At 39.3% G+C, this 12,394-nt stretch overlaps 1 protein-coding gene across 4 annotated transcripts in view; it reads right to left on the bottom strand.

Annotated features, from left to right (window-relative positions):
* Nucleotides 1-12,394, bottom strand: part of SBF2 (SET binding factor 2) — a 334,193-nt gene that overhangs the window by 94,972 nt on the left and 226,827 nt on the right. For all 4 annotated transcript variants that reach the window (XM_080912014.1, XM_080912015.1, XM_080912016.1 and 1 more), the window contains exon 17: nucleotides 7,697-7,765. In XM_080912014.1, the coding sequence (XP_080768140.1) occupies nucleotides 7,697-7,765 (69 nt within the window). The remainder of the gene's footprint in view (nucleotides 1-7,696; nucleotides 7,766-12,394) is intronic.

Genomic DNA, 12,394 nt, shown 5'->3' with positions numbered 1-12,394 from the left:
TTGATAGAAATTACTCCATAATATTTTAAATCACTAGTTTAAATGGTGGAAATAAACTAACCTTAAAAATGCTAGTTCTAAATTAATTACAACTCATAGTTTCTTAGAAGTACTAGAAAAAACAAAAGTCCTTCAAAACTTGAAAGAGAAAGTAAGACATGGGGGGAGAGGTGCTAAAAGAGCAGAGAGGTATTCTAACTGTCTTAAATAATGTCATAGTTAAGGTTACTATTGCTGTGATGAAACATCATGATTAAAGCATTTTGGGGAAGAAAGGGTGTATTTGGCTTGTACTTCTCCATCACAGTCCATCATCAAAGAAAGTCAAGACAAGAATTCAAAGTGGTCAGGAACTTGGAGGCAGGAGCTGATGCACGGGCCATGAAGGAGTGCTGCTTACTGGCTTGCTCCTCACGGCTTGCTCAGCCTGCTTTCTTATAGACCAAGAACCACCAGCCTAGGGAGGGCACCACCCACAATGGGCTTGCCCTCCCCTATCAATCACTAATTAAGAAAATGCCCTGCAGGCTTGCCTACAGTCAGAATTTATGGAGGCATTTTGATACTTGAGGGTCCCTTCTCTCAAACGGCTTTATTTTGTGTCAAGTTGACAAACTAGCCAGTACAAAAGCAAGGAAAAATGAAGGAGGAAATAAACTTTCCAGCCATTCTAAATAAATTTCAGTGCTGTCAGAAGTATACTTGCTGTAATAAAGATACATTGTGTCTGGACCAAACCAGATTCAGTAAGTGTTGATGGCTCTTTCACTCTCAACCATTTTCCTGCTACCCATTTATAAGAAATTTATTTTATAGTAGAAAAATGATTCAAGATCTTAAATCACACCCTCCTTACCCTCCCACCCCCTTTTGCCAAAAAAACAGATCCTTTGAGATCTATTATAGGGAATGAAATATAGCTCGATTATGAAGTTGGGGAAAATCAAATTTTTTATCCTATTTTGCAGTCTTTTACCAATTAAAGTTAACAACTGATGAAATGTCTATTCTTTATACTACTGTAGAAATAATTTATATTACTTATAGAAACAATCTTTTTTAAAACTTATATTACATTTCTTTTTTTCTTTTTTATCATCTTTCAGGCCCCCCCTCCAATCCCAGAAACAATTTTAATACTATGAAAAAAAGTTTATTTGAATTTTACCAGAATTACTTACAGACTGTAATTTTATAGTAGGACAACTACTGTCTGTATTAACTGGAGCCAAGGTCAGTATTTAAGCAGAAACACAGGAAGTATTTCATGTTCTTCTGAACACTTAGTGTGCATTTTTTGTTATTATATAACAGTTGTTGAAATTATAACATTTCCTGACCTTGTTCAGAGCTTAATGAAATATCCATGCTAGACATGACTGAAAAATAGCTGGGGGAATGTGGGGTTAAGAGTGATGCCAATTCAGTATCTGTAGGCAAAACCCCCAAAAGATTCTCAGAAGTATGCCTGCACAAATTGTGACTCATTTGGAAAACACTATTAGGGTAAAAAACAACAAAACATAAAAACGACACTTGAGCTTTGGAATCACACACAACATAGTTTAAATCTGATCATGGGCAAGGAAGTCTTTCTGAACCATACCCTCTCCTGTCAAGCTAGAATGACACTTCACTGCAGTGGGCCAGGTACTGAAAGGCAGAGTGCAGCAGAGCTCATTAAATACCAGCCCTCATTCCTTACTCTGGGCTTACTCTTTTCACTGCTTTATTAGGTAAACAGACTTTTATACAGGATAACAGTACTTGACATGAAAGCACAGCAGAACTCAGCTCCCATTTGGGTAGGAGGGGCGTGGGCGTTCCTGGCGAAGGCCTGGCAGCAGCAGGAAGGTCAGCACTTCCAGAGCTCAGGAAGCTCTGTGGCTCTCTGTGCTTTCATGTTCATTTCTGCTTCTTGGGCTGACAGAACTTGTCAATAAGGGCCTTTCAGATGGTCTTTAAGATTACTCTGTTATACCAATTATGTTCACTAGTAATAAGCTTTTATGCCTTGAAAAGAAAATAATACTTATGCAAAAAACATGTTTATTTACAGTCTTGCATTTTTTTGGATGTATATGCCAAAGTTAAAATTTGGGAAGAAGTTAAAGACCTGGAAATTTGTCCTTAAGCTGAGAAATCATGCTCTCTACATCATTTATTCATACACACACACATAAGCATAAGTGTGGGTGTGTATGAATGATCCTTTTAATCTCAGCTCTTGGCAGGCACTGTATGTATGATACAACTCACCTGAAATATTTTAATTTCAAAATTCAGAGATCTAAAGATATCCAACTAATAAGATGGGTTTTCGTGAAGGAAGGCAGACACAGAAGAACACGTATTGAAAGGCGGGGAGATGACTCAGTCGACAGAGATATTGCTGTACAAGCACATGGATCTGAGTTGGGTACTGGGAGCTTGCTGGGCAGCTTGTCAAGCAAAACATATAATTTTCAGTTTCAGAAAGACTCTGTCTCAAAAAAATAGAATGGGGAGTGACCAGTGAAGATACCCGATACTGTCATCTAGTCTCAACAACCAGAGTACACATGTATGCCCATGCACAAAACACACATATGTACACATAAACACACACACATACAAAAATAAATATTATATAATTTCACTCATGTGAAATGCCTTCCCAAAGCACACTCAACAGAAAGTTGATGCACTGTTGTTTGGGTGTGGGTATGAGGTTTCCTCTAGGGTGAGAGAAGTGTCCTGATTCTAGGTGGTAGCTAGCAGGCTGTCCTCTGTCCTGATTTTGTCACTATATACAGAGCAGCAACTTTATTCTGTCTGTTCAAGGCATTAACAATCATAGGCTGGACACTCTGAACTCATTAGGAGAACAAATATCATCTGTACCACACAATCACAAGACATAAAATGATAGATAACTTATTTATGCTAATAAAACACTGCCATTTACAAACTTATCAAATTAAATCAGGGCACAGGACACACTGGACTATATCAGAGGCAGTAGGCAAGTGGGTGTATTGAATGCACCAGCTTAATGATTTCACCTGAAACACACCAGAGAGACATCTCTGCTCCACACCACAGGGGTCTGTGTATTCTGGCAGTCTTAGGTGTGTTTCTGCATAATTTTATTATATACACAACAGTAAGTGAAACCACCATGGCCTCTGCACTGCAGATCATCAAGTGATGAGCTGCTCTCTGTCCCTGTGCTTTTAGTTCAAAAAGAAAAATCCGGAGTAAGGGTTCTGATGAACTGTCAGCATGTGCTGTCAGTAACGTCTTTCTTCTTTCAAAGAAAGAAACTGTTTCGGGAAAATGGAATGAAGCTGGGAAAAAGACATTTCATACTTTTCATTTTAAAAGTTATTTTACATTTGTGTATTTGGTTGGTGTGTTCATGTGCGTAAACTCGTGTGGAAGGGTGTACTTACGTTAGTCAAGGGACTACCTGCAGGAGTTGGTCCTGTCATTCTCCATGTAGGTGTCAGAGATTGAACTCAAGTCATCTGGTTTGGTGGCAACCACCTTTACAACTGAGCTATCGCACAAGCTCTCCTGTTAGAGTGCTCTAACCATGCATATACGATAGCTTCTTGAAGAAGATGCCAATGGCTTGGCAGCACTGGGTAGCACTACTTTTAAGTCACTACTGTACTGTAGGACGATCCAGCTTCTTGAGGCCGTGCTGTCATAGATGGATCAGTGACACAGCTTGCACATCCTTTGGCATAGTCATTTCATAGGTTGAGATGCTCAATAAACTTTGTCTGCAAGGAGTAATTTTTGTTGTTTTTTGGAGACCAGGTTTCTCTGTGTAGCCTTAGTTGTCTCGCAATTTGCTTTGTAGACCAGACTATGCTGGAATTCAGAGATCTGTCTGCCTCTGCCTTCCAAGTGCTGAAATTGAAGGAGTAAGTTTTGTTTTTTTTAATGGGCATTGGTGTTTTGCTTGCATGTCTGTCTGTTGTGTGTGAGAGATTATCAGATCCCCAGGAACTGGCATTAAAGACAGCTGTGAACTACCACACGGTGCTGGGATTTGAACTCATGTCCTTTGGAAGATGAGCCAGTGCTCTTAACTACTGAGCCATCTCTCTAGCTCCCTCAATAAAGGGGGAAAGGAGACTTATTAAAATATTTTTAAAAAGAAAGTAACCAACGACTTTCTGATTAGAATTACTGTTCCACTAGATGAAATCCAAAACTAACATTAAAGGACTAATAACCTGTGGCTAGACAAGTCATAGGCCATAGGTGGTGTCTTAGTTAGGGTTTTATTGATGTGAACAGACACCATGACCAAGGCAAGTCTTATAAATAAAAAACATTTAATTGAGGCTGGCTTACAGGTTCAGAGATTCAGTCCAATCTCAAGGCAGAAGCATGGCAGCATCCAGGCAGGCATGGTGCAGGAGTAGCTGAGAGTTCTACATCTTCATCCAAAGGAAGCCAGGGACAGACTGAGCATCCTCAGGCAGCTAGGAGAAGTGTCTCCAAGCCCATCTCCAGAGTGACACACTTCCTCCAACAAGGCCACACCTTCTAATAGTGCCACTCCCTGGGCCAAGCATTTGCAAACAATCACGGGGCGGGGGACCCTACAACTATTATTCTACTAAACAGACACAGTATGAACAGACTCCTAATGACACTGCTGTATCATGAATCAATACATCTCTCACTTGGTGCTATTTGCAGCAGATGGTGATTAATATAGAGAGTTACTAGCTAAGGTGCAGAGTAATCCCAGCAGTTTTGCCAGCACTCCAGCGGGTACTTTCCAGTTGTCTGCTGGTGGCTGCATCTTATGCTGCCAGTGACCACACCAAAATCTACCTAACAAGACTGTCTGAGGAGAAGTCCTCTTCCAAGTTTAGTTCTTTACTGGGTATTGAGACTTAGCCCTAGAGGTAGTAGCTGCTCCTTGTATTCTATTTCTGCATACGCTAGGGTTCATCTTATTTTAGTAATTAACAGTTCCTTGCATCATAACTTCCTTGAGCTAGGTGTAGTGCTGCATGCTTTTTATTTTCTTTTTTCTTTTTCTAGGATATTCTCTGTATTTACATTTCAGATGTAATTCCCTCTTCCCCAATCCTATCCCCTTCCCCCTCCTATTGCCTCCATGAAGGTGCTCCCTTTCTACCTCAGTCCCCTGGCATTCCCCTACACTGGGAAAATGAGCCTTTGTTGGACCAAAGGCCTCTCCTCCCACTGATGCCAGAGAATGTTATCCTTTGCTGCATATGTATCTGGGGCCATGGGTCTCTCCATGTGCAAACTCATTGGTTGGTGTCTTTGTCCCTGGGAGCTGTGGTGGGTTTGTTTAGTTATCATTTTGTTCTTCCTATGATGGTGCAGACCCTTTCAGGTCCTTCAGTCCTTTCTCTAGCTTCTTTCATGGGGTCCCCATGTTCAGTCCAATGGTTAGCTGCAAGCATCCTCTTCTATATCACTATGGCTCCGGCAGAGCCTCTGCGGAGGCATCCATATCATGTTCCTGCCAGTAAACACTACTTGGCATCAGCAATAGTGCTTGGGCTTTTGGGTACATATGGGGCAGATTCCCAGGTAAGGCAGCCTCTGGATGATCTTTTCTCCAATCCCTGCTCCTCTATTTGTGCCATTATTTCTTCCCATGAGTGCTTTGTTATCCCTTCTAAGAAGGACTGAGGCATCCACATTCTGGCCTTTCTTCTCTTTGAGCTTCATAATTTCTGTGAATTGTGTCTTGAATACTCTGAGCCTTGTGACTATTGTGAAGGGTGTCATTTCCCTAATTTCTTTCTCAGCTTGTTTATCCTTTGAGAAAAGGAAGGCTACTGATTTGTTTGAATTAACTTTATATCCAGCCACTTTGCTAAAGTTGTTTATCAGCTGTAAAAGTTCTCTGGTGGAATTATTTTTGGGGTCACTTAAGTATACTATCATATCATCTGCAATTTGTGATATTTTGACTTCTTCCTTTCCAATTTGTATCCCACTGACCTTCTTTTTTGTTTTTTCCCCACTGACCTTCTTCTGTTGTCTAATTACTCTGGCCAGGACTTCTAGTACTATATATATAGGTAGGGGGAGAATGGGCAGCCTTGTGTAATCCCTGATTTTAGTGGGACTGCTAGTTTCTCCCCACCTAGTTTGATGTTGGCTACTGGTTTGCTGTATATTGCTTTTACTATGTTTAAGTATGAGCGTTGAATTCCTGCTCTTTTCAAGATCTTTAACATGAAGGGGTGCTAAATTATGTCAAATGCTTTTTCAGCATCTAAAGAAATGATCATGTTCTTTTTTTCCTTTGAGTTTGTTTATATGGTGGATGACACTGATGGATTTCCGTATATTGAACCATCCTTGCATCCCTGGAATGAAGCCTACTTGATCATGGCTTCATTTTGTTTGAATGATCATTTTGATGTGTTCTTGGATTTGGTTTGCAAAAAATTTATTAAGTATTTTTGCATCAATGTTCATGAGGGAAATTGGTCTGAAGTTCTCTTTCTTTGTAGGGTTTTTGTGTGGTTTAGAAATGAGCATAATTGTGGCTTCAAAGAATGACTTGGGTACTGTATAGTTTTAATACCAGCATTTGGTAAGCAGAAGCAAGTGGATCTCGTGAGTTTGAGACTCGCCTGGTATACATAGCTAGTTCCATGTCCAACTACATAATACAGAGATCTTGCCTCAGCTAACCCCCAAACAAAACCAAAACCAAAGCTAAAACCAAAGCCACACAACTTTCCCTTTTCAAATGACTGATATGGCTTCTGATTTCTACTGGAACTTTGATAACAAACCCTAAAGCCAAAGCAAATCTGTAAATGTAATCCAAAGTGTTAAGTATTTATTATTAAGTTTGACAATGTAGTGTTCAGCATTGGCCGAACTTGTTAGCTTCCCGCCCCCTGAAGCTGGCTGTGCTCAGTAGTAAGTCGGATGTTGCCACAGTCTATCCTATTGCTTATGTTAAAAAGAAGTATTAACTGTATTATTCAGAATGTGGATCTTTACAAAAAGAAGTAATAAAGACAACTTGATAGATGTGTCTGCTATAAGAACTAGGGCTGGCAAGACGACTCAGTGGGTAAAGGTACTTGCCCCCAATCCTTACAGCCTGAGTTCAATCCTTAGAACCCGCATGGTGGGAGAAGGAAGAACCAACCTTTGCAAACTGTCCTCTGCACAACATGGCACAAATTCACTTGCTCACTTATCTACCCCTACACACACATGAGCACACAAAATAAAGTGTTTCAAAAGAGCTAATATTTTATATGATGGCATGGACAGCAGCTATAATAAAGTATAAAATTCACTTTGAACAGTCCAGGAAATTTACAGTAAATTCTATGTTCTGTCGCTATGGATGTCATTCATTCACTACATATCTGGCCTCATAGGGTTTACTTTCTTTAACGGGGTGACATACCCATAAATTGATCTAGAATAGAGAGTTTCAGGTATGTAAGGAAAGTAAAGCTGGTTGGAATGGTTGGGTTCTGGACTCAAAGATGATGGTGTAATTGGTATTAGATGTTACACTTCCAATATATGGAATGTGATAAATGCTACAGTAAATATAATTACAGGTCTTTTCATAGGTTATAAGGGACAGACTTATATAATGACATAAAAAAATCAAACAGAATACACATGTAAATTACAGCAAGCTTATGTATATACCGAACAAACTTACCCTATAGAAAGCACTGGTCAGGGGGAGTAATGCTGCAGCAATGTTATATTCTTCTAAACTTGAACAATCCTTAAAAAAAACAAAGGCAAATGAACTTCATTAGGACATTTATCAGAATCACAAATGGATGACACAGAAGGTTTGCGGTACCACCCTGTGAAACTAACTTTTCATTTTATTCCAAGTTGTCATTATGGCATAGTTAGGTAAATCCAGGAAAAATGTTTCTGAAGCACACTCATTTAAAAATAGTCTAAACGCCTGGGACGGATATTACTGTTATGCTTTACTGGTGAGCTAGAGTCTGTGTTATAAGGTATTTTCATATACAGAGACTTTTAGAGGGGATTTTCAATGTACCCAATATATTTCACCAAGTCTATTTTCACCACATGCATTAATATTTTCATATTGGGGTATATTTTATAATTGAGTAAAAGTACCTTTTTCTTTCTCAGTGTTATGTAAAAAGCTGAACCTGTGTTGTTGGTGAACAGAATAAAAAAACTCTTACTGGAAAGATAAAATGGTACTGCTGCTGAAGAAAAATGTGGCAGGTTACAAAAAAGCAAAACATATTTGAAAGCAGAGCACATAAAAATATATGTATGTATGTATATGCAATTATTGCATGTTCCAGCTTATTTATATCCCAATATGAGCTCAAAGCACCAAGGGCAAGAACTGGGGCTGGAGAGATGGCTCAGTGGTTAATAGTCCTGGCTTTGGTTCCCAGCACCTACATGTGGCTCACAGCTATCTGTTACTCTATTTACAGCTAATCCAACACCCTCTTCTGACCTCCACTGCCACTGAATAGAGTTGGTACACTTAAGGTATATGCATGTGAAACACACATAAAATAAAGATAAGCACATCTTTTAGAAAAAAAAGAACTGATATATAGCCCTATTTATATATTCACATGTGACATATTTATATGTGATGTGCACATGTGGTATATGTATGTATACACATAATAGAATTTTATTCTGCCTTAAAAAGAAAAGTCCTTCTGACATATGCTGTAACATGGATGGACCTTGTGCCATTGTATAAACGGATGGACTTATTAGTTCAGTTACAGGGCTCCAGGGCATCTGATGCCCTCTTATGGCCTCTGTGGGTACCCATATGGCACACATGCATACATGCTGGCAAAATAGTCATTCACATAAAGTAAAAACAACAAAAACAAAAAGATATAGGTACAGTCAAGAAGTGTTTAATAAAACAGTAGCAAAGAAAATATCTATAAGAATTGAAAAACGGATTACATGAACTTTAGAAGTTTTATATAGAAAGGAAACTCAGCAAAAAGAACAGATGGTCCATAAATCAGTAGAAAACTTTTACCAGCTTTATTTCAGACAAGAGGTTCATATTTACACTGAATAGATTACCAGAAAAATTAAAATACCAAAATTAAACTCTCAATAAAAAGAGCAAAGACCAGAATAGACAGTTTACAAAAGATGGTTAAGACACTGGGGGGGGGGGGGGGCGGGTAGGTGCTGAAGAAATGGCTCAGCAGTTAAGAGCACTGGCTGCTCTTCCAGAGGTTCTGAGTTCAATTCCTAGCAAGTTACATAGAGGCTTACAATTGGTTACAACTATAGTCCCATGGGATCCAATATCCTCTCTCCCAATGTTCATATATATTTGTAGATAAACAAATACAAATGAAGTATTTTTAAAAGTATTCAATATCCACAGCCATCAGAAAAATGCAAATTAAAACTCAAGATTCCATCTCATCCCAGTTAAAATAGCTACTATCAAGTAAATAACAAATGCTGAAAAGGATCTTTCCACTGGCTGGTTTTGTGTCAACTTGACACAAACTGGAGTTGTCACAGAGAAAGGAGCCTCAGCTGAGGAAATGCCTCCATGAGATCTAGCTATAAGGCATTTTCTCAACTAGTGATCAAGGTGGGGAGGGCCCAGCCCATTGTGGGTGGTGCCATCCCTGGGCTGGTAGTCTTGGGGTCTGTAAGAAAGCAGGCTGAGCAAGCCAGGGGAAGCAAGCCAGTAAGTGATATCCCTACATGGCCTCTGCATCAGCTCCTGCTTCCTGACCTGCTTGAGTTCCAGTCCTGACTTCCTTTGGTGATGAACAGTGATGTGGAAGTGTAAGCTGAATAAACCCTTTCCTTCCCAACTTGCTTCTTGGTCATGATGTTTTGTGCAGGAATAGAAACCCTGACTAAGACAATCCTGGAAAGGATGTCGGGAAGGAGGCACCAATATTCTCTGTGAGAGGGTAAACTAGTAAACAACTATGGAAATCAGTTAGAGGTTTCTCAAAATAAAACAAATAAAATAACTACCATTAAGGCCTAGCTATATTTACTACTCCTAGGCCTATACCCAAAGTATTCCATACCCACAGACACTTGCAAATTTATCACTACTCTTCTCAACAGTACACACACACACACACACACACACACACACACACACACACACACACAAAATTCGGTCATGAAAAAAATGAAATTGTGAAATTTATAAGAATATGGAAGGAGCTGAAAAATATTAAGTGAGGTAACACAGATGCAGAGAAACAAACAGCAAATGCTTTCTCTCTGATATGGATTCTAACTTAAAACCACCCTCCAAAACACCCCTCCCTCGAAGATCCAGAAATAAAAACACGAGGACCGCCATGTTGTTTTATGCTGTCTCTATGAGAATTTGTGCTGGCATCTTGTTGTGTAGATATTAAACTGGACCAAATGATCTTTGGCTTTAGATTAAAAAGAGTTTCAGCTATAAAAGAGGTTAAGGGCTGGAACTATTTTAGTGACGTCTTTCTTTCAGGCACACACATGCCAGGAGACAGGAGAGGAGAAAAGAGAGACAATGTGAATAATAAAATCAACTGAATGAAACATGACTTTAGTGCTTGTCTTGCATTCACAGGCCTTGTACCCTACCTGGCATCTACCCCACACAAATAGGAGATGATTTTGAAGCTAAGTCATTGTTGGAATCACATTTATATTTTATCTTAAAATATGGTCAGGCCACAGAAAAACCCTGTGCCTTTTTCCTACATGGTATCATGTAGGCTTCCATCATTTCCATAAATCTTATAAAATAATACAGGAGCACAGCAAAAACTGTTTATCTTTTCCCACTTAACTATTCTTTACCCCCTTAGGACACTGCAATGTTCAAGAATGTCATCTATGTCCCAGCACATCTGAATTTCTTTAACAGAAATGCTTTGCATGTTTCTGAAGACTGTCATGAGGCCCAAGGCAATAAAGTTCAACAGACTTGAGCTGTAATCTTCTCCCAAGGAAATGGTTGGAATGCCAAGATGCCTTTTGACTTTGACTTCACAGCAGGGCTTCATTTGTAACGATGCTGTCCAAACTTTAAATGACAACAGCTGTGATATGAAGCTCTACACATTCATTTATAAAACCTTCCCACAAATTAAAAAATTAAACAACAGGGGATTTCAATCCATGACCAATTAGCAGAGGCTCAGCAATAAAACATTTAGATTAGAAAGAGCTATTTATTATTTTACAAAATGTTTACACATTGTAGTGAATGTCTAAAAACTGTTTGCCAGTCAAATACTGATTGCAAAATATAAATATAAAATTCTTTGCAAATCACGTTGGAGACATTAATTAGGGTAAAGATGGAAACCTTCTAAAACAATCAGGCTACAGCTATTGACACAGCAATTGCATTCCAGAACAGTGTAGTTATCTACTGGGGATCAGTTCCCAAAAGCACATTCTGGAGTCCCCTGTGCTTTGGCAACATAATAGCCTTGTTATAAATGTACCAGGCAATTTATGAACTTGCAAGAACTAGAATACTCATATATGCTTTATTCTCAACTTTGATATGTAATTTACCTTTAGTTATCCTGCTACAATTGGAAAGTGAGCCCTGTAATCTTAATTGCCATTTATCTGTAAGAACTTAATACTTTTAACAGGCATACCTTTGAACTGTTTTAGCCAACAGTCCTATTTTATAAAACTCTGGAATCTCTTAAAATTGTTCTATTTAAGCATTAAAATATGAGAATCAAAGGCATTGTACATTAATGGGGTGAAGTATAGAATTTAGACTAGGTAGCTTAGGAAAAATAAAATAGCTGTGAATTACCTGATCAGGTATGGGGTGGGTAGAAGGTCTGAAGGCCAGCAGAATGAATGGAAATGTGAAACCTTGGGGGTGGGGGGAGTTGGAGGGATCCTCTAGAAAGGAGGAGATCTGGGAGGTAACAAACTCTCAGAACTCAAAGGAAGGGACCTTAGATGAAATGCCCAACAGTGGGGAGAGGGAACTTGTAGAGTTCACCTCCAGTAGAAAGACAGCATCAAGTAGAGGAATGAAGTTGACATCCCAGTCAAACACTCTGACCCAGAATTGTTCCTGTTGCAGAGACAAAAATGGAGAAGAGACTGAAGGAAAAGTGGTCCAGTGACCAGCCGAACCTGGGATCCACCGACACTATTACTGATGCCATTGTGTGTTTACAGACAGGAATCTAGCATGGCTGCCCTCTGAGAGGCCCAACAAGCAGCTGACTGAGACAGATGCAGATCTGTTACACCCAACCAATGGATTGAAACCAGTGACACCTATGGTTCAATTAGGGAAAAGCTGGAAGAAGCTGAGGAGGAGGTGACCCCATATGAAGACCAGCAGTCTCAACTAACC

Source organism: Micromys minutus (assembly GCF_963924665.1).
Source record: "Micromys minutus genome assembly, chromosome: 2".
NCBI lineage: Eukaryota > Metazoa > Chordata > Mammalia > Rodentia > Muridae > Micromys > Micromys minutus.
The sequence above is the reverse complement of the archived record's forward strand: the minus strand, read 5'-3'. Positions and strand labels throughout refer to the sequence as shown.